This window comes from Scyliorhinus torazame, chromosome 10 (genome assembly GCF_047496885.1).
Source record: "Scyliorhinus torazame isolate Kashiwa2021f chromosome 10, sScyTor2.1, whole genome shotgun sequence".
Taxonomy (NCBI): Eukaryota; Metazoa; Chordata; class Chondrichthyes; order Carcharhiniformes; family Scyliorhinidae; genus Scyliorhinus; species Scyliorhinus torazame.
The window spans coordinates 100,209,333-100,235,910 of record NC_092716.1 but is presented as its reverse complement, the minus strand read 5'-3'; the positions used below and the strand labels follow the sequence as shown (position 1 = coordinate 100,235,910).

Here is a 26,578-nt window from a genome sequence, read left to right as displayed (position 1 = left end):
ACAGCCAGGTGCCATGGGCTGCATGGTGGCGACTGTTGGAAGCTGGCACCTGGCCAGGCGGACAACCTCCCCAACCCCTCGCCCTCTCCTCCCCGGCACGTGCCCTCTACTCCCCGGCACGCGCCCTCTCCTCCCCAGCACTCGCTCTCTCCTCCCCGGCACTCTACCCCCCCCCCCCCACCCCGGGACTCGCCCCCCCCTCCCCGGCACTCGCCTCCCCTCCTCCCCGGCACTCGCCCCCCCCCTCCCCGGCACTCGCCCCCTCCCCTCCCTGGTACTCGGCCCCCCTCCGCAGCACTCGCCCACCCCTTCCCGGCACGCACCCCACCAACTGCGGTGCGTGCAGTCACTTCTACGGCCGCCCAACGCCGAGCCCCACCTCCGCGCTGGCCGGCGTCAACCTTCACGACTGGTTGACGCCGTTAAATAGGTGCTTTGATTTACGCCGACGTGACCCGTGGTCACGTTGGTGGGACTTCGGCCCATCCAGCCCGGAGAATTCGGGTGGCCCCAGGACCCATTGCGTCGCCCCGGTCCTCACCATTCTTGAAGGTGGGTGGCGCGATTCACGTCGACGGGATTTTTGGGGGGCCGGAGAATTCGGCAGCAGCCGGGGGCGGGATTCACACCGCCCTCTGGCGATTCTCCGACCCGACGGGGGGTTGGGGAATCCCGCCCATGTAGTCCTGCGTTGTAGCTTCACCAGGTTGACACCTCATTTTTGCTCTTCCTTAAAGCAGGGTTGATTGCCTGGCTTGGCGGTAATGACAGGGTTCGGGATATGCCAGGCCATGAGGTTACAGAAAGTGGTTAAGTACAATTCTGCTGCTGCTGATGATCCACAGAACTTCATGCTTGCCCAGCTTTGAGTTGCTAGACCTTTTTGAAATCTATCCCATTTAGCATGAGGGCAGTGCCACAGAACACGATGGAGAGCATTGTCAATGTACAGACAGGAGGACTTTGCCTCCACAGGAATGTTTTTTAAATTAATTTACGGTAAGTGGGTGTCATTGGTTAGGCCATCATTTATTGCCAATCCTTAGTTGCCCTTCAGAAGGTGGTGGTGAGATGCCTTCTTGAACCATTGCAGTCCTTGCGGTGTAGGTATACCCACTGTGCTGCTAGGGAGGGAGTTCCAGGATTTTGTCCCAGCGTCAGCGAAGAAACGGCAATATATTTTCAAGTCAGGGTGGTGAATGACTTGGAGGGGAACCGCCAGGTGGTGGGATTTCCAGGTATCTATTGGTCTTGTCCTTCTAGATGGTAGTGGTCGTAGGTTTGGAAGGTGCTGTCTAAAGTACCTTGGTGAGTTACTGCCGTGCATCTTGTAGCTGCCGCTGTTCATTGGTGATGGAGGATTTGAATGTTTGTGGAAGGAGTAACAATCAAGTGGGCTGCTTTGGAGGGCGGCATGTGGTGCAGTGGTTAACACTGGGACTGCGGCACTGAGGACCCAGGTTCGAATCCCAGCTCTGCGTCACTGTCCGTGTGGAGTTTGCACAATCTCCCCAGGTCTGCGTGGGTTTCACCCCCACAACCCAAAGATGTGCAGGTTAGGTGGATTGACCACGCTAAATTGCCCCTTAATTGGAGAAAAAATAATTGGATACTCTAAGTTTATTTTTTTAAAGTTGGACTGCTTTGTCCTGAATGGTGTCGAGCTTCTTGAATGTTGTTGGAGCTGCAATCATCCAGGCAAGTGGAGAGTATTCCTCTACACTCATGACTTGTGCCTTGTAGATGGTAGACAGGCTTTTGGGCTTTTAGGAGTTGCTCGCCATAGGATTCTTAGCCTTTGACCAGCCCTGGTAGCCACAGTATTAATGTGGCTAGTCCAGTTCAGTTTCTGATTAATGGTAACCCCCAGGATGATGATTGTAGGGGATTCAATGATGGTAATGCCATTGAATGTCAAGGGGCGATGGTTAGATCCTCTATTGTAGGAGATGGTCATTGCCTGGCACTTGTGTGGCACGAATGTAACTTGCTACTTCTCAATCCAAGCCTGGATATTGTTCAGGCCTTGCTGCATTTGGACATGGACTGCTTATTATCTGAGGAGTCGCAAATGGTGCTGAACATTGTGCAGTCATCCACAAACATCCCCACTTCTGACCTTATGATGGAAGGGAGATTGTTGATGAAGCAGCTGAAGATGGTTGGGTGTCTGACACTACCCTGAGGAACTACTGCAGTGATGTCCTGGAACTGAGATGATTGACCTCCAACCACCACAACATCTTCCATTGTGCCAGGTATGACACCAACCAGCAGAGAGTTTCCCCCCTGATTCCCATTGACTCCCGTTTAGCTAGGGCTCTTTGATGCAATACTCGGCCAAATGCTGCTTTGATGTCAAGGCAGTCCGTGAGCAGGTTTATTGCCAAGTAAGTGCCGCTTGATTGCACTGTTGATGACTCCTTTCATCACTTTGCTGATTATGGAGAGTAGACTAATAGGGCGGTAATTGGCTGGGTTGAATTTGTCCTGTTTCTTGTGTACATGCTATTTCTGTTGTTAGGCTTACATTAACACAACAATGAAGTTGTTATGAAAATCCCCTTGTCGCCACACTCCGGCGCCTGTTCGGGTACACTGAGGGAGAATTCAGAATGTCCAATTCATCCAACAAGCCTTGAAACCCACACAGACACGGGGAGAACAAGCAGACTCCGCACAGGCGGTGACCCAAGCAGGAATCGACGCTGTGATAGCTAACCACTGTTGACAGTGCTAACCACTGTGTTACCATGATGAAGCACGTGCAATCTACTCACAATTTAAAGTTGCTCAGTTTGAATGATTGGATATTTTTTGTTCCGAATTCTCCTTTGCTATCTACATTGCTAAATTGACTTCATTATATAATTCAATGTTTTAGCATAGATAATGTTTTAGCATAGAATCAATGTTAAATTGTCCATAGACTGTATTAAGTGTGAAGAAATCACAATATCCTAGGTAGAATTCAATTTTTAAACGAATATTCTTTAACAGATATTTTCTTCCTGTCCTGTTAGGTTGTACTTTGTTGCAGCCCGTGAAGGTCACCTCCCTTCTCTACTGTCAATGATCCACGTGAACCGATTCACACCAGTCGCAGCACTGATCATAAATGTAAGAATTCGGTCTCACCACTTTGTCACATATCTTTTTTCTCCGACTGAAGTCACAATGAAAAGGTTTGATTTGTGAGTTAGTCACAAAATGTCAATTCTGACAAGTCACATGCTTCATAACTTCAGCAGCAGTTGTTTTTTCATATGCTGTTTAATAGAACAAGATGTAGGGCTAACTCTGTGTTCCCAGCATAAAACTGTTTTATTCGCATTTGCGTGATTACAAGAGATAGAGCAAACACCATGATACTTTATTTATAGAACCTGACATTTAGGAATTGTGTGAGAGGTCCGTATAAGCTTAAACTTGAGTATCTGGAACTTTTGAATCCGCGGTAAGCAGGACGCATAGACATAGACATAGAACATACAGTGCAGAAGGAGGCCATTCGGCCCATCAAGTCTGCACCGACCCACTTAAGCCCTCACTTCCACCCTATCCTCCTAACCCAATAACCCCTCCTAACCCTTTTGGACACTAAGGGTAATTTACCATGGCCAATGGATTGTGTCTTTGGATTGTGGGAGGAAACCGGAACACCGGAGGAAACCCACGCAGACACGGGGAGAATGTGCATACTCCGCACAGATGGTGACCCAGCAGGGAAACAAACTTGGGACTCTGGCGATGTGAAGCCACAGTGCTAACCACTATGCTACCATGCTACCCCCACTATGCTCCTGTGCTGCCCATATAGGACGATAGGTAGAAATTAATGAACAAGGTTTCTTACGATACAAATCCAAACTCCTCCAATCCCTAAGGTTCTCCTTCCCCGACTTGCAAACTGACCAGGATATTTATGTGAGTTTGGGCTCTCCCTGTTAAGGGGAAGCCCCACCCCCTTAAAGGGGCAGTTCATATTCTAGGGAGGTCATGGGAAATCGTATGGTCCTGGTCCAAGGACCTCCTTTAGGGTTATAACACTCCTCTCCCCGAAGTCCGGAGGAACGTCCACACCCATCGATAAGTGCACCGAGCCTTTTGACCGTTTCACCTGCGGACAGCATGTAGGCACAGACCATGCGGCATCAAAAGGCGTACAATCGGACTCGGGAGCAGAGTCTGCGTGATGAGCATCTGGGCTATGACAGTGTTGTGGGTGCAGACACGAGAGCTGGCATGGGTGCCTCTGGCAGCGGCAAAACATCCATTTTGGTTTCAGAATTGGAGTTGCCGATACTTCATCTGGCATCTCAGTATCCTCAAGAACGATCCCCAGATCCTCGACAGCCGGAGGAGCCAGGGAGATGGTGGAAACAGGGGCGGCAGGGGCAACAGCAAAGATGGCAGCCATGGGACATCGGAATCAACGGCCAGTATGGCTGGAGTATCCGGCATGCCCTGTGCCCATATTCGGTAAGAAATAGGGTCCCATTTTCTCCAACACGATGTCTGGGATGCAAGCGCTCCATTGTCGAAATTTCGGACTCTCCTGGGGCGAACTTGTGCAACGGCGACTGCCTTGGCTTAGTCCTGAGCGTGGCAAACTTGCCCGCCAGTATACAGAAAGACGAGACTCAACCGGGTGCTGAGGCGGGGCCCATTAACACCTCAGCTGGCACGATGCCGGTGGCATCTTGGAGTGGGCATCGTCGAGGAACAGGAAGATTGCACCCTGAAAGAACCCTGCAGAATCTATATGGAGGTGAGACCATGGCATGGACCACCCGGCCATTCCCATGGGTGGAGCGGGGCTGCAGGGGGAAATATCAGGTGTGCCTGACCACTGAAAGCAGCACTGGGCCTCCTGCCCGATGTCCGCGTTGGTGCTGGGCCATCAACCGTAGCTACAAGCTAATATTTTCATCTTGGACCCCCCTGGGTGTGCTTTGTGGAGGTCATCAGGAGCGGGCCGTGTCCATGTTCGAGGACCACTACGCGGCTCCCACAAAGGAGGACGCCGTCCTCTATGCTCACTCAGCTCCTGCATCTTCATGGGTGTAAGCCTTCAGATCCTGTGGTAAAGCCCAGTGCTGAGCCCCATACTGTCCCATGTGGTAGCTGATGGTCGGTCTGAGTCCACCCGTGAATCCAGGATGCCGTGACCAGTAATGAGTCCATGAAATGTAGGGTGGCAATGAACTCACCGGCCACCACTGGTGTCAGTGGCCTAGTTGGCAGGGGCAGACAGCGTGAGGAATCATTGCCCCAGAACAGTGATCCAGAACATAATCATGTGCCGCCAGCAGCAGTGCCCATCGCTGGATGTGGGCCGAAGCAATGGGGGAATTGCCCGAACTTCCTTGCAGTCCGTGTGAAAGGTGACGTGATGCCCGTAGACTTACTGATGAAATTTCTTGATTCTGAACCCTCCTTCTCGATCTGCGCATATTGTTTTTCCGCGTCTGCCAACGTTCGTGAGACAAAAGCAATGGGACGTTCCGATCCATCGTCCATTGTGTGGGCCAGCTCAGCCCCAACGCAGTACAGAGAAACGTCACATGTCAACAGGAGTGTTCGTGATGGGTCATAGTAGGTTCGCGGTCTTGCTGAGGAAAGCTGTTGTTTCACCTTGGCGAAAGCCGCCTGCTGTTCCTGAGCCCTCTCCCAGCGTTGCCCTCTCTTTAACAGACAGTGGAGGGGGGCTAAAGTGGTGGCCAGGTTCGGGAGAAACTTGCCATAGTAATTGACAAAGCCTAGGAATGATCGGAGTTCCGTCGGGCCACCTGGCATGGGGGCCTGCCAAATTGCCTCTACTTTTCATCCACTGGGTGAAAACCTTGGCGGTCAATGCGGTAGCCAAAGGATGTTACCTCGATGGCATTGAAAACGTACTTCTCTCGCTGGAGGCGGACGCCAGTCTCCTCAAAACGCCTCAGCACTTCAATCAAGTTTTGCAGATGCTCCTGATCCTGTGATCAGGATGTCCTGCAGATAGAATGCCATGCAAGGTAGGCCTCGCAGCATATTTTCCATTAGGCGCTGCAATATTGCGTATGTGGAGGAAACCGCAAAGGGTAGGCGGGTGCATTCATATAGCCCCTGGTGCATGTTCACGGTTACGAAGCGTGTGGACTTGGGGGCCAAGATCAGCTGGAGGTAAGCATGATTCATGTCGAGTTTCGTAAATGTGCGACCCTCCTCCACTCAGCTTTGCGTAAAGATCCGAGTGACCGGATAGTGGTCCAGCCGAGACACACGGCTGACCGTCATCTTATAGTCCCCGCATAAACGGACTGATCCATCAGGTTTCATGACCAGGACGACCAGCGCCGCCCAGTCGGAGAACGGCACTGGGAGTATGATGCACAAATTCTCCATCCGTTCCAATTCTGCATCTGCCTTGATTCATGGGGCATACGGAACAGGTAGCACAGATGAACCGTTGGGTCCAAGCTTATTCAGCCCACTACCCCTTTGATGATGTCCAAGCCATCCTGGGATACCGACGGAAATCTGGTCAGAACTCTTCAGGGCCATGTGGGTGCATGCAACACATCCACTTCCAATCCAACCGTAGGTGACGTAACCAGTCACACCCCAGCAAGCTCGGACCGCTCCCATGGACCACCATCAGACTAAGACTTGCGGATTGCTGATCATAGTTGACCACAACAGTTGAAGTGCTTGCTACTTCTAGGGGTTCCCCAATATAAGTGGCCAACCACGTGTTGTTGTCCAACAGGGTCAGACTTAATGCGGTCAAATGTACGGCGACTGAGTACGGACACTGCCGCCCCAGTGTCAAGCTCCATGCAGATGGGGTGTCTATTTTTTTTAAATTCCTTTATGGGATTTGGGCGTCGCTGGTTAGGGCAGCATTTTCTGCTCATCCCTAGTTGCCCTACAGAAGGTGGTGGTGAGTTGCCTTCTTGAACCGCAGCAGTCCTTGAGGTGTAGGTACACCCACCGTGCTGTTAGGGAGGGAATTTCAGGATGTTGCCCCAGCGACAGTGAAGGAGCGGCAATACATTTCCAAGTCAGGTGTGGGGTTCCCTGGTATCTGCTGCTCTTGTCCTTCTAGATAGTAGTGGTCTTGGGTTTGGAAGGTGTTGGCTAAGGAACCTCGGTAAGTTACTGAAGTGCATCTTGTAGATAGTGCACATGGCTGCCACTGTTCGGATGGGGGTGGAGGGTTTGAATGTTTGTGGAAGGAGGAGCAATCAAGTAGGCTGCTTTGTCCTGGATGGTGTTGAGTTTCTTAAGTGTTGTTGGAGCTGCACTCAGCCAGGGGGTGGATGAGTGGAAAGAATTCCATTACACTCCAGACTTGTGCCTTGTAGATGGAGATGAGTTACTCGCCATAGGATTCCTAGCCTTTGACCTGCATTGGAGCCACAGTATTAATGTGGCTAGTCCAATTCAGTTTCTGATAAATGGTAACTCCTAGGATGTTGATTTGTGGGGGATTTAGCAATGGTAATTCCACTGAATGTTAAGGGCGATGGTTAGATCCTCTCTTGTAGGAGATGGTCATTGCCTGACACTTGTGTGGCACGAATGTAACTTGCCACTTGTCAGTCCAAGCCTTGATATTGTCCAGGTCTTGCTGCATTTGAACATGGACTGCTTCATTATCTGAGGAGTCGCGAATGGTGCTGAACATTGTGCAGTCATCCGCAAACATCCCCACTTCTGACCATATTATGGAAGGGAGGTCATTGATTAAGCAACTGAAGATGGTTGGGCATAGGACACTACCCTGAGGAACTCTTGCAGTGATGTCCTGGAGCTGAGATGATTGACCTCCAACCACCACAACTATCTTCCTTTGAGCTACGTATGACTCCATTCAGGAGCAAATTTTCCCCTAATTCCCATTGACTCCAGTTTAGCTAGTGTTCCTTGATGCCATACTCGGTCAAATGCTGCCTTGATGTCAAGGGCAGTCACTGTCACCTCACCTCTGGAATTCAGCTCTTTTGTCCATGTTTGAACCAAGGCTGTAATGAAGTCAGGAGCTGAGTGACCCTGGCAGAACCCAAACCGAGCGTCCATGAGCAGTTTATTGCTGAGTAAGTGCCACTTGATAGTACTGTTAAGGACTCCTTTCATCGCTTTGCTGATGATGGAGAGTAGACTGATAGAGTGGTCATTAACTGGGTTGAATTTGTCCTGTTTCTTGTGCACAGGACACCTGGGCAATTTTCCACATTGCCGGATTGATGCCAGTGTTGTAGCTGTACTGGAACAGCTTGGCTAGGGGTGCGGCGAGCCCTGGAGCAGAAGTCTTCAGTACTATTGCCGGAATATTGTCAGGGCCCATAGCCTTTGCAGTATCCAGTGCCTTCAGCTGTTTCTTAATATCACGTGGAGTGAATCATATTGGCTGAAGACTGACATCTGTGATGCTGGGAACTTCCGGAGGAGACTGAGATGGATCATCCACTCGGCACTTCTGGCTAAAGATTATTGCGAATGCCTCAGCCTTTTCTTTTGCACAGATGTACTGGGTTCCTCCATCATTGAGGATGGGGATATTTGTGGAGCCACCTCCTCCAGTGAGTTGTTTAATTGTCCTTCACCATTCACGGCTGTGTGTGGCAGGACCACAGAGCTTCGATGTGATGTGTTGGTTGGCTCTGTCTATTACTTGCTGCTCATGCTGTTTGGCACACAAGTAATCCTGTGTTGTAGCTTCACCAGGTTAACACCTCATTTTACGGTATGCTTGATGTTGCTCCTGGCATGCTCTCCTGCACTCTTCATTGAATTAATTTCTATAAATTTGCAGAGAGATCTGAATGGGCACCACTCTTGGTGCAGCCTCTCTTGGTGCAGCCACACAGCTCAACTACTGGTAGGTGCTGTCGTTGTCTTCCACATAGTACGCTCTATCACGTGGGGGGCGGTCGCACCTAGCGGGTCGGCAGACACGTAAATCCTCGTGAGGCCTCCTGTTCCCTTGGTCACTGCGACCTCTTGCATCCCCGCTGGTCGATGGTGGTATTCCTGTTCCTCCCAGTCGAGAGAGAATGCCCGACACTGCTCCCGGCCTCTGTTACGGTGGCCCATGTTCCTCCTGTAGGTGTCCTGCTGCCAGGGACCAGCTTCCTCAGTTATAGCTGATTGTGATTGCCGTTCACCTTGGCGCCCCAGACTGAGCACCGCCATTCCCTGGAGGTCCTGGACCCCTTGTTTGGCGCTTTCTCTGGAGATGGCTATCTCCACCGTGCGTTGCAGGTACAAGTGGGCCACAGCTAGTAATTTATTTTGCATAGCCGCATTGTGGAGTCTGACACCTTCCCTTCCCCTATTTTGTCCTCTGATCACAGCTTGTCTTGCAACATTGGAGGCGACAACCCCTGGAAGAACAGCACCTCCGGGACCTAAAACCATTCCCCTTGGGCAACTCCGTTAGCCCCACAAATGTGCCCCCTATAAACAAGCCGCTGAAGTACTCAATTCCCACCTGCCGTCACCCCCGGAACTTCGCGTCCAGCTCCGATGGCACAAACCGTCACAGATCGACGCCCACAACGACATACCCTCCAACCCAAAGTGCTGCCTACTCTTCCCCCACACCTTTTTTTTTAAAGATTGTGGTGAACACCACTAGTGGTATATTATATTTATTACGGCACTGCCCGTATATTATAGGTACGACGGTAAATCCCTGCCTGCTGGCCCCGCCCAGCAGGTGGCATATAAAAGTGTGTGCTGCAGCCATTCTGGTTCCAGCTACAGGAGGCACAACATCTTGTTCAATAAAGCCTCGATTGTTCCACCATTCTCGTCTCGTGGTAATTGATAGTACATCAATTTATTGAACAAGCTTTCAAAAGATGGATCTCCTCATCAAGCCTGATCGTCTGCAGCTGAGCCCTCAAGCAGCCAATGCCACGTCCACCTTCAACCACTGGCTATCCTGCTTCGAAGGCAACCTCAGAGCAGCCACTGAAGAACCCTCGGACTCGCAGAAGCTCCAAGTCCTCTACTCACAGGTGAGCCCTGACATTTTTCCCCTCATCTGGGATGCGCCCACCTACTCCAAAGCGATGAGGCTCCTGAAGGGACATTACGTTAAACCGGTGAATCAAGTGTACGCCAGGCACCTCCTGTACACGAGACAGCAACTCCCCGGGGAGACTCTGGATGATTTCTTGCTGGCCCTACAGATCCTTGGTAGGAACTGTGACTGCCAGGCAGTTTCGGCAGTCCAACACACCAAACTTTTAATTAAAGACGCTTATGTCACGGGCATGAAGTCTACGTACATCCGCCAGCGGCTATTGGAAGGGGGTACACTCGATCTTGCAGACACTAGACAGCTAGCTAATTCATTAGAAGTGGCCTCCCGTAACGTGCAGTCTTACGCCCCCGCGGCACCCTCGTGGGCATCGTGGGCCCCACCAGCTGCCGACCCCAGCTCACCGCAAGCCTGTGCCACACGGCAGCCAGCCAACTCTGGGGACCCCAAGTGTTATTTTTGTGGACAAAACAAAGATCCCAGGCAGCGCTGCCCGGCGCGGAGCGCGACCTGCAATGGGTGTGGGAAGAAAGGGCACTTTGTTTCCGTTTGCCGTAGAGCACACTTGGTGAAGGCCTCCCGCCCCTTTGAACGCCTCAGCGTGGACTTCAAAGGGCCCCTCCCCTCCACCGACCGCAACGCGTACTTCCTGAATGTGATTGATGAGTACTCCCGGTTCCCTTTCGCCATCCCATGCCCCGATATGACTTCTGCCACGGTAATCAAAGCCCTGCACAGCATCTTCACTTTGTTCGGTTTCTCGACCTATATCCACAGCGATCGGGGATCCTCTTTCATGAGCGATGAGCTGCGTCAGTTCCTGCTCAGCAAGGGCACCTCCTCAAGCAGGAGGACCAGCTACAACCCCCGGGGAGACGGGCAGATGGAGAGGGAGAACGGGACTGTCTGGAAGGCCGTCCTGCTGGCCCTGCGGTCTAAAAATCTCCCGGTCTCCCGCTGGAAGGAGGTCCTCCCCGACGCGCTCCACTCCATCCGGTCGCTCCTCTGCACTGCGACTAATGAGACCCCTCACGAACGCGTGTTTGCCTTCCCCAGCAAGTCCACCTCCGGGGTCTCGCTCCCAACATGGCTGACAGTTCCTGGACTTGTCCTCCTCCGGAAGCATGTGCGGAGCCATAAATCGGACCCCTTGGTCGAAAAAGTCCACCTCCTACATGCAAACCCGCAGTACGCCTAGTGGCACACCCCGACGGGCGCCAAGACACAGGTCTCCCTCCGGGACCTGGCACCCGCTGGGTCCCCACCCACGACCCACGACCTGACACCGCTCCCCCCCGCCCCCGGCTGCCTCATTCACCCCTGCGCCACTCGCCCTCCCTCCAGCGAACCTCACCTCAGCCCCCACCCCAGCAGGATACGTCCTCCCACTGGATCCACCCAGGGGTGACGAAGACGAGGACAACACGCTCCCGGAGTCGCAGATGACCAGGTCGCCGCCCACATCACCACCAGGACTGAGGCGATCGCGGAGGAGGGTCAAGGCCCCCGACAGACTTAATTTGTAATGTTTCCATCACCTCGCCGGACTCTTTTTTAACAGGAGATGAATGTGGTGAACACCACTAGTGGTATATTATATGTATTACGGCACTGCCCGTATATTATAGGTACAACGGTAACTCCCTGCCTGCTGGCTCCGCCCAGTAGGCGGCATATAAAAGTGTGTGCTCTCCTGCGCTGCAGCCATTCTGGTTCCAGCTACAGGAGGCACAACATCTTGTTCAATAAAGCCTCGATTGTTCCACCATTCTCGTCTCGTGGTAATTGACGGTAGATCAAAGATGCATTTTATTACAAACGTTTATAAAAAGTTTAAACATATAAACAATTCGGGAAACAGGCTTCTCAACAAACGACTATACAGTTTGTACAAATTTTTCCCCTTTTTCACCCTCCTCCCTCCCCCCAGCTGAAGGAAATCATACAGGTCACCCAGCCAGGTCGCTACCCCGGGGGTGTTGCTGACCGCCACTCCAATAAGATTCGTCGCCGGGCAATCAGAGAGGCGAAGGCCACAACATCGGCCTTCCTCCCCTCCATCAGCTGCGGCACTCCCTCTCAGGAGCTCTACCCTCTCCCTCAATTCCTCCAGACTGCCAAACCCTTCTTCCAGATACAAATCCCTCCCCTTGACCAGCCCCTATATATGCCATCTACCCCCCCGGCTCAAACCCGTGATTCTCACAGAACGGCGATAACACCGACATCCCCTCCATCCTAAAATGCCTCCTCAACTGGTTCCAGATCTTCACCGTGGACTACACCACCGGGCTCCCTGAGTACCTGCTCGGCATCATTGGCCCCTTACAGGATTCCTCCTCCATCCTAACCCATTCTACCCCCCTCCTTCCCACCATCACCTCACCTTCTCCACGTTTGTCGCCCAATAGTAATGAAGCAGGTTCGGCACCTCGGTGACCTCCCTTTCCTCCGGGACACCGGCCACATCCAGTGCCCTCTGACGGGCATGGTGAGGGGCCGCTGTTCTGGTGGTCATCCTCCGGTCCTCTCCCGCTCCTGGTGGTTGTGCTTGGCCTTCTTTTGGGCAGGGCGGGGAGGTGGAAACACAAACAGCAAAACCGTTAGACGATCCGACGCATGCAGCCCAGGGCTTGGGTAGATGGTGGCCTCAGTGGCCAGGGCACCCGGCCATGGCGGCTGGCATGGGTGGGGCAGGGTGGGGGTTCGGCCATCCCCCCGGGGGGAGGGACAAAGTTACGGGTGTGTGGGGGTGGGTCGGGGTTAGTGAGCGGCCAACTCACCCTGACCGCCCTGAGGAGGTGGTGGAGTTTCATCCGGCACTGCATGCCAGTCCGGACGATGTTGCCCACAGCGCTGACTGTCTCTGCCATCTTCGTCCAGGCACAGCGAACGGCGGCGCTTGATGGCCTTCCTCCCAGGCCAGGTACAGGGTCATCCTTCTTTCCTCCACGGCATCCAGGAGGATGACCAGCTCAGCGGCCCTGAGCCGTGGCACTGCTCTCCTTCCAGCCATCTTGTTGACTGGGGCAGTGTGTGTGTGGGGAAGGACCAATTAAATGTGGCTGAGCGTGTGTGCCTCATGTGTGGCAATGACGGACCCGACGAATCCGGCACCGTTTTTGCATGGAATTGATTGTGTTTCACGTGGCGATGGTGCTCGCCTATTTAAAGTAGCTGAATCGATGCAGATATTGCGCCGATTTTCTGTCATAAAATGCCACGGTTCCCACGCAGGCGTCGGCATTTAGTCTCGAAATCGGAGAATCCAGCCCCTTGACTTAGGAACAGAGAATCCGGCCGCGTTCATATTTCAGCTTGGAGAGATAAGGGGCTGGATTCTCTGATATTGAGATTAAGTGCCAGTGCCAGCATGGAAATAGTGGCATCGTGGAGGGCAGGGTGCGAAGGGGAGTGGCCGGGGGTGGGCATGGGGATGGAGGCGGAGGGAGGGGTGGAGGGGGTCCAGCGGATGCAGGGGCTGTAGTGCAGGCTGGGGCCACTGTATAGCATGTTGGACCTGATTGGGCCCAGGGGTATGCACCATGTTAACGTGTCTGCCTTTCACCCTCTGCTGACAATGGACTTCAGAATCCAACCAGGAATGGAGGCCTTCATCCTAGTCAACACAGCCCGTGGGGATGCACTGAATAAGTATGAGCAGGAGCTGCTCAGGGAGGAGTCTGCCCCAGAGGAACAGGAGGCAGCCGGTAAAAGCTGACCCCCAACAGACCGAGAAAAAGGTGGGAAGGCGATGCCGCATCAGGCCTCGTGTGTACCAGCAGCTCCTGTCATTCGAGGACCTCGCTGGACCGGACATGTCACCGAAGACTCTGCCTGAGCAGGGGGACCATGCAATACATCTGCCAGATCATGGCGCACCTGGAACCACGGGGGTATGGGAAAGGAAAGCCCCTCCCAGTGGCTGGCAAGGTAATGGTCGCCCAGAAACGTTACTTCCAGATGCCAAGTGTGGACCTGTCTGGGGTCTCGCAGATCTCGGTGCACAAATGCATCCACAGTATCATGGCGGCCCTATATGCCTGTTTGGCACCAAATATCAAATTCAACGTGGACAGAGACCACCAGGATGCCTGAGCAGCAGGGTTCGCCACCATCAGTGGGAGGCTCCAGGTCCAGGGGGTGATTGAAGGGATGCATGTTCCCCTACGAGCATCGGCCCCTGTTGGGTCGGTCTTCCGATTCCACTCGATGAATGTGCAGCTGGTGTGACCATGACCATCATGCACGTTTGTGCCCAATACCTGAACAGTGTGCACGATGCCTTCATCCTGGCACACTTGATGGTTCCTTACATCTTCTCGGCGTACCCCTGGGTCAGGGGTTAGCTCTTGGACGACAGGGGTTATCTGCTGCGGTTGTGGCTGATGACGCCTATCTGGAGGACACAGACCGACGCAGAGATACACTACAAGGACGCCCATTCCGTAACCTGGGGCATGGTCGAGTAGTGCATCGGCATCCTGAAGGTGCAGTTCAGCTGCCTGGATTGCTCTGAAGAGGCCCCGCCAGTTTGGCGCTACGAGGGTCTCCCGCATTGTGGTAACCTGCTGCGGCCTCCACAGCAGAGAGGCGACGTGCTGGAGAAGGGGGATGAACAGCAGGCCTCCGCCAATGAGGAGGATGCAGAGGAGGGCCAGGATGGGCAGTGCATGGGGCCCGGGCAGGCACAGGAAGCCAAACAAGTGTGCTTTAGAGCCAGCACGCAAGGGGCACTCTAATCGCCTCCAGGTTCACTGATTAGGGGCTTGGTCCACAGCACGAGCATTCCATCACATCCCCAGCTGACCATACCCTCCCATGATCTCCTATTCTACATCAACACTCCCCCATCCCCCGCGTGATTCCTACCTGCCTCAGTATGGGGTGCAGGCCCTGGATTGGCAATAACAGTGGGTCTGGCTCATGGGATGGAGGATGATGATGAACCGCTCTGTGATGGGCTCTGGTGCTCCACTTCATTTGACAACGTCTGGCTCCTGCCCATGGTAGCTCATTCCATCATCCACCTGGGTGATCCCTGCATGCAAGCTGACCATTCCATTACATGGTCCCACCGAACCCTTGGGGTGGTGGAGGTGAGTATGTGGTGCGGAGGGGGGAGGGGCGGGGGGGGGGTTAGGTGAGAGCGAGGGGTGGGGTACTGGGGCGAGATTCGGGGACCAACCTAGGGGCCCTGGTCCTCCAACTGTCTATCCATCCTCCCGCCTCCCCCAGCACCTCCACTGCAGCCAGCCCAACCCAACCCACCTGCCACACTCTTCTGAAAGAACACAGAGGCAGGTTGGAACATACGTGCACATGTGTTTATTTTGCAAATAACAGGTGAATATCACGATAAAGGTGTAGCGCACAAAGACTCCATGAGACGAATAGAGTGAAGTCGATGAGGCTTTATTAAGCGTGTCTGTTCCCCCGCAGCTCGATAGTAAACTGGCCTGCGGGGGAAGACTCCGGCTTCTTATACTTCGCCTTCAGGGCGGAGCTTGAGGTCAACGGCCAACCAGGACCAGGGATCTGTCAGCCAATGACATTAGGGCTTCCAGTCCCACATGACCCCCAATACATACTACCACATTCACCCCTTGTCAAAAATGAACCCGGCGGGGTGATGCTTCGTATGGTGGTAAGGGTTTACAGGGCTGGTCCTGGGAGGATAAAACATTCACATGGCAATACAGTATTGGACAATTTCGTCCTGTTGCAATTATTTACAAAGGGTATAGGAAGAAAGCAAAATGTTCTTGTGAACAGTCCATATTTGTTTTACATCGACGCCACGAGTCGGTCAGGCGGTCTGGTCGTCCGTGTCGATCGCCTCGGCCCCGGCGGTGGTGGTGGTGCTTGTACCAGTGTTGTCGCCTCCAGGAGCCGTACGGTTTCAGCTGTCGGTGCAAAGGGGAGGGGGACCGATCCTCCTGGGAAGGGGGCGGTCGCGGGGTGCGGCGGTGGCAGGCAGGGGGGCGGTTGGGTTGATGGTGTCGGGGGGGGGTGCGTGTTGCCGGCGGGCGCCAGATCCCGCAGGGAGACCGTGTCCTGTCGGCCGTCGGGGTACTCCACGTAGGCGTACTGGGGGTTCGCGTGGAGGAGGTGAACCCTTTCGACCAACGGGTCCGCCTTATGTGCCCGCACATGCTTTCGGAGCAGGATGGGTCCTGGGGCCGCCAGCCAGGTCGGCAGCGACGTTCCAGAGGAGGACCTCCTAGGGAAGACAAGGAGACGCTCATGCGGCGTTTGATTAGTGCTCGTACATAATAACGACCGGATGGAATGGAGAGCGTCCGGGAGGACCTCCTGCCACCTTGAAACTGGGAGGTCCCTGGACCGTAGGGCCAGTAGGACGGCCTTCCAGACCGTGCCGTTCTCCCTTTCTACTTGCCCGTTCCCCCAGGGGTTGTAGCTGGTCGTCCTGCTTGAGGCTATGCCCTTGCTGAGCAGGAACTGGCGCAGCTCGTCACTCATGAAGGAGGACCCCCTGTCGCTGTGGACGTATGCGGGGTAACCGAACAGTGTGAAGATGCTGTTCAGGGCTTTAATGACTGTGGCCGCGGTCATGTCAGAGCAGGGAATGTCAAAAGGGAAGCGGGAGTATTCGTCCACTACGTTAAGAAAATATGCGTTGCGGTCGGTGGAGGGGAGGGGCCCTTTGAAATCGAGACTGAGGCGCTCGAAGGGGCGGGAAGCCTTAATCAGGTGCGCTCCATCTGGCCTGAAAAAATGCGGCTTGCATTCCGCGCAGATGTGGCAGTCCCTCGTGACTGTACGGACCTCCTCTAAGGAGTATGGGAGATTGCGGGACTTGATGAAGTGGTAAAACCGAGTGACCCCCGGGTGGCAGAGGTCCTCGTGGAGGGTTTGGAGGCGGTTAATTTGTGCGTTGGCACATGTGCCGCGGGATAGGGCATCGGACGGCTCGTTCAGCTTTCCGGGACGATACAAGATCTCGTAGTTGAAGGTGGAGAGCTCGATCCTCCACCTTAAGATCTTGTCGTTTTTGATTTTGCCCCGCAGTGCATTATCGAACATGAAGGCTACCGACCGTTGGTCGGTGAGGAGAGTGAATCTCCTGCCGGCCAGGTAATGCCTCCAATGTCGCACCGCTTCCACTATGGCTTGGGCTTCCTTTTCCACTGAGGAGTGGCGGATTTCTGAGTCGTGGAGGGTCCGGGAGAAAAAGGCCACGGGTCTGCCCGCTTGGTTAAGGGTGGCCGCTAGAGCTACGTCGGAGGCGTCGCTCTCGACCTGGAAGGGGAGGGACTCGTCGATGGCGCGCATCGTGGCCTTTGCGATATCCGCTTTGATGCGGCTGAAGGGCTGGCAAGCCTCTGTCGACAGAGGGAAGGTCGTGGTCTGTATTAGGGGGCGGGCCTTGTCTGCGTACTGGGGGACCCACTGGGCGTAGTACGAAAAGAACCCCAAGCAGCGTTTCAGGGCTTTTGGGCAGTGCGGGAGGGGAAATTCCATGAGTGCGCGCATACGTTCGGGGTCGGGGCCTATTATCCCATTGCATACTATGTAGCCCAGAATGGCTTGCCGGTCGGTGCTAAAAACGCATTTGTCCTCGTTGTACGTGAGGTTCAAGGCTTTGGCGGTCTGGAGGAATTTCTGGAGGTTGGCGTCGTGGTCCTGCTGATCGTGGCCGCAGATGGTTACATTGTCGAGATACGGGAACGTGGCCCGCAACCCATGTTGATCAACCATTCGGTCCATCTCCCGTTGGAAGACCGAGACCCCGTTTGTGACGCCAAAAGGGACCCGTAGGAAATGGTATAATCGCCCGTCTGCCTCGAAGGCTGTGTATTTGCGGTCACTTGGGCGGACGAGGAGCTGATGGTAGGCGGACTTGAGGTCCACGGTGGAGAAGACTTTATATTGGGCAATCCGATTGACCATGTCGGATATGCGGGGGAGAGGGTACGCGTCTAGTTGTGTGTACCTGTTGATGGTCTGGCTATAGTCAATGACCATCCTTTGTTTCTCCCCTGTCTTCACTACTACCACCTGCGCTCTCCAGGGACTATTGCTGGCCTGGATTATGCCCTCCTTTAGTAGCCGCTGGACTTCGGACCGAATGAAGGTCCGGTCCTGGGCGCTGTACCGTCTGCTCCTAGTGGCGACGGGTTTGCAATCAGGGGTGAGGTTCGCAAACAAGGACGGGGGTTGCACTTTGAGGGTTGCGAGGCCGCAGATAGTGAGTGGGGGTATGGGGCCGCCGAATTTGAACGTAAGGCTCTGTAGATTACATTGGAAATCTAATCCCAGCAAGGTGGGGGCACAGAGTTGGGGAAGGATGTTAAGTTTGTAGTTTTTGAACTCCCTCCCCTGCACCGTAAGGGTAACTGTGCAGAATCCCTGGATCTGTACGGAGTGGGATCCTGCCGCTAGGCAAATCTTTTGTGCGCTGGGATAGGTGGTCAAGGAACAGCGTCTTACCGTGTCGGGGTGTATAAAGTTTTCCGTGCTCCCGGAGTCGACTAGGCATGGCGTCTCGTGGCCGTTTATTAGGACCGTTGTCGTCGTCGTCTGGAGTGTCCGGGGCCGAGCCTGATCGAGCGTAATCGAAGCGAGCCGTGGTTGTAGTAGTGGAGTGGGGTCCGTTGTTGCCGTCCAAGATGGCGTCGGGATGAACAAAATGGCCGCCCCCATACATCGCACGTGGCTGGGGGGTCACAAGATGGCGGCGATGGTGGACAAAATGGCCGCCCCCATGCGTCGTACAGGTCTGGGTCGGTCCAAGATGGCGGCGCCCCTCCTCCCCTCGTGGTGGTCGGGACCCAAAATGGCGGCGTCTGCGGGTCGCACATGGTGTGCTGGGGGGGCTGGGGAGCGCTAGGACCGCGAGCGCTAGGACCGCGCGGAGCTCCCTCACCGCGAGCGCTAGGACTTCGAGCGCTAGGACCGCGCGGAGCTCCCTCACCGGGGACAGCGCTGGTCGGGGCCCAAGTCGGCGGCGCCGGCGGGTCAGGCGTGGGGCTGCGAGCGCAAGGACCGCGAGGAGCTCCCTCACCGGGGACAGCGGTGGGTCGGGGTCCAAGTAGGTGGCGCCGGCGGGTCAGGCGTGGGGCTGCGAGCACAAGGACCACGAGGAGCTCCCTCACCGGGGACAGCGGTGGTCGGGGTCCAAGTCGGCGGCGCCGGCGGGACAGGCATGGGGCCGCGAGCGCTGGGATCGCGCGGAGCTCCCTCACCGGGGACAGCGGTGGTCGGGGTCCAAGTAGGTGGCGCCGGCGGGTCAGGCGTGGGGCGCGGGACGGGGGTTAGGGTGGCGTTAGGGACGCAAAAAACTCCCTCCTCTCCGTGGGGAGTGTTGGCCGGGACCCAAAGCGGTAGCGCCGGCGGCGGGTCATACATGGGCTGCGGGGAGGGGGGTTGGGGAGCATAGGCAGCGTGCAGGGCTCCCAGTTCTCCCGGGACCGCGGTGGTCGGGACCCAGAGCGGCTGCGCCTGCGGGTCGCACATGGCGTGCTGGGGGGTTGGGGCGCATAGACTGCTTGCAGGGCTCCCTGTGCTCCCGGGGCGGCGGCGACCACACGGGACCGGCACACAACCGCATAATGGCCCTTTTTCCCGCAGCTTTTGCAGATGGCTGCGCGGGCCGGACAGCGCTGTCGGGGGTGTTTCGCCTGGCCGCAGAAATAACAGCGGGCACCCCCGGTGCGACTCGGCGTTTGGACCGCGCAAGCCTGTGGGGTGTCCGGGGGGGGGGGTAGGGGGTTTGCCGCGACGGGTACGTACGGGGCCCAATGGCCTGCCGTGCGGTCGGGGCCGTAGGCGCGGGTATTACGCGCGGCCACGTTTAGGGAGGCTGCTAGGGCCCGTGCCTCTGAGAGTCCTAGCGACTCTTTTTCTAGAAGTCTTTGGCGGATTTGGGAGGATTGCATACCTGCCACAAAAGCATCGCGCATTAACATGTCCGTGTGTTCGTTTGCGTTCACCGACGGGCAGCTGCAGGCTCGTCCCAAAATCAGCAGCGCGGCATAGAACTCGTCCATCGATTCTCCGGGAGCTTGCCGTCTCGTCGCGAGCTGGTAGCGAGCGTAGATTTGGATAACTGGGCGAACGTAGAGACTTCTGAGTGCTGTGAACGCCGTCTGGAAATCGTCGGTGTCTTCAATGAGGGTGAAAATCTCCGTGCTCACCCTCGAGTGCAGGACCTGCAGTTTTTGTTCGTCTGAGACTCGGCCTGTGGTAGATGTGATGTAGGCCTCGAAGCAAGTCTGCCAGTGTTTGAAGGCTGCTGCCGCGTTCACTGCGTGGGGGCTGATCCTCAGGCATTCTGGAATGATCCTGAGCTCCATAGTCCTTTTTAGGCACGCTTAATAAATTGTAGCGCACAAAGACTCCATGAGACGAATAGAGTGAAGTCGATGAGGCTTTATTAAGCGTGTCTGTTCCCCCGCAGCTCGATAGTAAACTGGCCTGCGGGGGAAGACTCCGGCTTCTTATACTTCGCCTTCAGGGCGGAGCTTGAGGTCAACGGCCAACCAGGACCCGGGATCTGTCAGCCAATGACATTAGGGTTTCCAGTCCCACATGACCCCCAATACATACTACCACAAAAGGTTTGTGCCCTAGCCCTAACGTTATTCTATTTGAAAAATTAATTTGTATCTACCTTTGGCCTCAGGGGTCCTAATGCTTCTAGGTGAATCCTCAGGCAGTACATGTTTGCTGTCTGCTGTGAATCTCGCCCTGTGACATGGGTCCTGTTTGGCCTCTGTCCTCCAAAGCAACTAGGCCTAATGGGCCTGGCAGTTGCCCGGGTGTCCCAGGTGGCATGGTGTCATTCTGTTCTGCCCGCTGCCCATCACATGCGTCCGGGTGAGGTGAGGGGGGGAAATCTCAGGCACTGTGGTGTTCCGTCACCTCCTTTGCGGGAGTCATCAGCAGGAGCCCCATCACCGTGCGGGATTACCCCAGCCCTGTGATCCATCCCCCCATTGTCCCCCCACCCCGGTCCAGTCAGGGCCACCCTTACCACAACCAGCCCAGCTACTGTCAGGACCAGCAGCTCACAGTCACACCTCTGCATATCCTACATCCTCTCTCTCCTTCATCAGCCATGATATCTGTTTTCCGATTTTTAATGGCACAAGTGAACCACGCCTCTGGGAATTCTCCCCAGTGGAGGCGGAGAATCGCAGAGGCCCCGGAGAATACCGGCTCAAGCCCGCCAATGATATGCAAGTGCCGTTTACTGTGCGTGCAGAATAGAACGCATTGATGACGTTGTTGAAGCACCAGAGAATTTCGATTTGGCCTGAACCCAGAGAAGCCCCCCCACTGTAAACCTAGGGCCACAGGTCGTATAGGTGTCCCCCCAGGCCACCCTCTGGCCCAGCTGACCCATCAGCGGGATGGGCGCTTCAGTTCAACAAGTGCCATCTTGTTGGCCGGGATGAGTGTGGGTGGGGAGTGAAGTGTGTATAGGCGGCTGCAGCATGTCAATCTCCTGAGTGTCATTCCTGAATCCAACGAATCCCGCACCCTTACTCATTGGAATCAATTGTGTCCCACATGGTGCCAGTGCTAGCCCCTCAACAGGCGTTGAATCGGTCTAGGTGGAGCGCCAGTTTGCTGTCGTGGAAGTTCATGAATCCTGCCCCGGTGACAACACTTCGGGCTGGATTCTCCGATCCCTGACGCTAAATTGGCGTTCGGCGACAGGGCAGAGAATCCCCGATGACGACAAATCGGAGGCTGCTCCGCTCTTGCGATGCACCATCCCTGAAAAGCGGTGTACTCTAGGAGTATGCCGCGCGCCATATCCACGGCCTCAGGCCATTGCCTGAGGTCAACCCCGCAATGCTTCGTCCCCGATCGGCTGAGATTCCAATGGCGTGGGGCACTTGTGGTCTCACCCATCGTGATCTCAGTGTGGCAGCTGCGTCGCAATCCAGCGCCGCCACAGTCGGGGGAGGGCCGACCCGTGCCAGGGGGAGCTTTATTTGGTGGTGGGGGCACTGTGGGGGGGGGGGGGGTCCAGAGCGTGCGAGGCGGCCGAAGGAGGGGACTGTTTTTGCAGTCCACATCTGGGGGCTGCGTCCGCCATGAAGCACAGCGCACCGCTGCAGGCCACCGCCGTGCCCATTCGCGGCCACAGACCCGGCAATGTTCTGGGCCGTATAGGCAGCTAGAGCTGAGAGCTCTACGCTGCCTGGCTGCTAGCCCCTCCCCAGAGCAGGGAATCAGTGGCCATTTTGCGACAGAAGTCCTGGCGTAAATCACCACCGTTTTCACGCCGGCGTGGAGACTTAGTCTCCCAAACGAAGAATCCAACCCTTAGTCTCAAGAACGGAGCATTCCACCACATGTGTCTGCCACCTTGACAATGCAAGAAGTTACCAAAAGCTTGACCTCTATCGAAACGGCAGACACATCAAACACCAACCAAATCTTCCTATCTTCATGTCGTTTTGGACCGTGCCCTGACCTTAAAGCCACACCCGCAAAAGGTTTCTGACAAATTGAAGAATCGCAACAATCTCATCAGCAAACTAGCACAAATACTTGGGGAGCCAACACCACAATGTCATGTTCTGTGTTGTGCCCGTAATACAGAGGCACACAGAATGTTTAGTTCTTTGACTAGTAATATAATTTATTAACAAGATCAACACGTGGAAAGATAACTAACGAAGTACAACGCAAATGGTAACTGAATTGAATTCTCCTGTAGTTACTTCTAATGTGACTGTCCTCTAGCATGACGCACTACCAACTGCCGGATCTCTCCAGTCACATGGTGGATCTCTATTCCCACCTGCTGGTCAGAGGTCGTATCAATAACTACATATATTAACAAAGAACAAAGAAAATTACAGCACAGGAACAGGCCCTTCGGCCCTCCCAGCCTGCACCGACCATGCTGCCCATCTGATCTAAAAACCCCTACTCTTCTGGGGACCATATCCCTCTATTCCCACCCTATTCATAATAATAATCGCTTATTGTCACAAGTAGGCTTCAATGAAGTTACTGTGAAAAGTCCCTAGTCGCCACATTCCGGCGCCTGTTCGGGAGGCCGGTACAGGAATTGAACTGTGCTGCTGGCATTGTTCTGCATTGCAAGCCAGCTATTTAGCCCTCTGTGCTAAACCAACCAACCAACAAATCATGGATTTGTCAAGAGGCCTATAAAAGTCACTATCATATCTGCTTCCACTACCTCCCTTGGCAGCGAGTTCCAGGCTTTCACCACCCTTTGTGTTAAAAACCTTGCCTTGCACATCTCCTTTAAACTTTGCCCCATTCACCTTAACATATTGACAGATAACTGTATACATTGATGTGCACATGCATATCACCACATCCCCCTTCCTTTGGAGATGTGCTTTACAAAAATGATATGCATGATAATTTTAGACATGTACTGTACACAGTTCACTACAAGTTCAGTTTGTCGGGCTTACAACGCAATCTGGTTGATCTCCTGAGCACTGGCTGAGTAGGCGATCGTATTCCATCTTCATCTATTGTTGGTGTTCCTGCTTGTTCTGTATTTATTGCTGGGGATTTTTCTCTTATGGCTGGCTCTGATGTGTGGACTGTATCCTCTTCACGTGTTTTGTGATTACATACCAACTGTTCTGTTGGACTCAAAATGAAGGGATATTGAACTTTTAACGGCTCTCTTCGGTTTCTTCACAAGACTGAGCCACCCTCAGTGATGACGAGAAACGAATGTGGACCTGCCTGTTGCAGTACCTTTGCAAGTCTTACCCATCCATTTCCATTGGCAGCCTCCAATCTAACAGTGTCATCTGGATGCAGTGGCTGGAGCTTCCTTGCAGATCTATCATAAAACTCTTTCTGCCTCCTTTTTTGAAGAAGCAGTTTCTGCTCCAGTCCTCGATCCACAGGGTGAGTTGCAATGGACGGTAGGGTCATTCATAGCTGTCTATTCATTAGCTGTGCTGGTTGTTATGTTCCTTGTATTGTTCTCCAAGATAGCAAAAGTCGTACTGTTTACAAAGAACATGGAGCTATATGTTTAAACCAAAGCTAATTTATTTTACACTACTTGAAATTTACACAACATGAAATTTGACTTTCAGAAGAGCATGTTGATTTCTTCTCAGAACAGAACCATCAGTCGTTTTAACAATGTACGAGTGAGGTGCTGCTTGACGTATGACCTTAGCTAAATCAGACCATCCTCCAGTGGGAATCTGAATTCTCACGAGATCATCTGGATTTAGTGGTTCCAGTTCTTTTACATGTTCATTTCTGCTGAAGATGCTTTTGATGCTGCATTTTCTCGATGACTTGCTGAAGATCAGGATCAGCTAGCTGTAAACATGGGACGCAACAATCTGTTCATTAACAATTGAGCAGGAGACAAACCAGTTGAGAGAGGAGTAGCCCTATAATTCAATAAAGCTAAGAACATATCTGAGCCAGAGTCGTGCTTTCTTGAAAAGTTGTTTCATAAGAACATAAGAACTAGAAGCAGGAGTAGGCCATCTGGCCCCTCGAGCCTGCTCCACCATTCAATGAGATCATGGCTGATCTTTTGTGGACTCAGCTCCACTTTCCGGCCTGAACACCATAACCCTTAATCCCTTTATTCTTAAAAAAAAACTATCTTTATCTTAAAAACAGTTAATGAAGGAGCCTCTACTGCTTCACTGGGCAAGGAATCCCATAGATTCACAACCCTTTGGGTGAAGAAGTTCCTCCTAAACTCAGTCCTAAATCTACTTCCCCTTATTTTGCGGCTATGCCCACTAGTTCTGCTTTCACCTGCCAGTGGAAACAACCTTGCCGCATCTATCCTATCTATTCCCTTCATAATTTTATGTTTCTATAAGATCCCCCCTCATCCTTCTAAATTCCAACGAGTACAGTCCCAGTCTACTCAACCTCCCCGCGTAATCCAACCCCTTCAGCTCTGGGATTAACCTAGTGAATCTCCTCTGCATACCCTCCAGTGCCAGTACGTCCTTTCTCAAGTAAGGAGACCAAAACTGAACACAATCCAGGTGTGGCCTCACTAACACCTTATACAATGCAGCATAACCTCCCTAGTCTTAAACTCCATCCCTCTTGCAATGAAGGACAAAATTCCATTTGCCTTCTTAATCACCTGTTGCACCTGTAAACCAACTTTTTGCGACTCATGCACAAGCACACCCAAGTCTCTCTGCACAGCAGCATATTTTAATATTTTATTATTTAAATAATAATCCCTTTCACCGTTATTCCTACCAAAATGGATAACCTCACATTTGTCAGCATTGTATTCCATCTGCCAGACCCTAGCCCATTCACTTAGCCTTTCCAAATCCCTCTGCAGACTTCCAGTATCCTCTGCACTTTTTGCTTTACCACTTATCTTAGTGTCGTCTGCAAACTTGGACACATTGCCCTTGGTCCCCAACTCCAAATCATCTATGTAAATTGTGAACAGTTGTGGGTCCAACACTGATCCCTGAGGGACACCACTAGCTACTGATTGCCAACCAGAGAAACACCCATTAATCCCCACAATGTGAATGCCTTTTTCAACCTTGCCATTAAATTGCGGATAAAGAGTACTAGACGTGATATGATTAAATTCTAGGTACGAGCAAATTCTGTCCAATCTTTACTATCAAAGCAAGGTCCATTATCTGTCATTACTCTGCAAGGTATCCCATGACGAGCAAATATTTCTTTAGTCGCTTTTGATCATGGATTTCGAAGTAGAATCAGACAACTTCATTACTTCTGGGTAGTTTGAGAAACAGTCAATGATCAAGACATAATCACAACCATGAAAATTAAAAAGATTAATACAAACTTTTGACCACGGAGTCTTCTCGACATCGTGAGTAGTGAGTTTCTCTTTACTCTGTGGCGATTGATTTTGCTGGCATATCTCACATTCTAGCACAAACTTGGCTATGTCAGTATTTATTCCAGGCCAATATACTGCCTGTCTCGCTCGGGGTTTGCATTTTTGTACTCCTAAATGACCTTCATGAACCTTCTTTAGGATCATGTGCCTTAGTGTCGTAGGAATAACAAGACGATCGAGATGAAGTAGAAATCCATCTACAACAGTGAGATCAAATTTAATGGCCGGAATTCTCCCTTCTGGGGACTAAATCCCCACGCCGGCGAGAAAACCGGCGCCAATGACTCCGGTGTCAACGAGCTCCCAAGGTGAGGAATTCTCACCTGTCTCGGGGGCTAGATGGACGCTGGAGTCATTGGCCCTGCTCCAGCCGGCGCCGAAGGGACTGCGCGAGTTCGCGGATGCGCGGAACCGCCGGCATGATTCCACGCATGCGCAGGGGGTTCTCTTCTCTGCGCCGGCCATGGCGGAGCCCTACAGGGGCCAGCGTGGAAGAAAGAAGTGCCCCCACGGAACAAGCCCACCCACAGATCGGTGGGCCCCGATTGCGGGCCAGGCCACTGTGGGGCCCCTCCTGTGGTCGGATCCCCTGCACCCCCTCCGGGACTGCCCACGCAACTTACCTGCCAGGTCCCGTCATGTGGGACCATGCGTAACCATGCAGACGGGACTGGGCAAAA

The 26,578-nt window shown here is 53.6% G+C and overlaps 1 protein-coding gene across 1 annotated transcript in view; it reads left to right on the top strand.

The window, feature by feature from the left end:
• The window catches only part of LOC140430237 (Y+L amino acid transporter 2-like), a 322,420-nt gene that overhangs the window by 235,092 nt on the left and 60,750 nt on the right, over positions 1-26,578 (top strand). Inside the window, exon 6 of the mRNA XM_072517666.1 lies at positions 3,024-3,120. Within this exon, the coding sequence (XP_072373767.1) occupies positions 3,024-3,120 (97 nt within the window). The remainder of the gene's footprint in view (positions 1-3,023; positions 3,121-26,578) is intronic.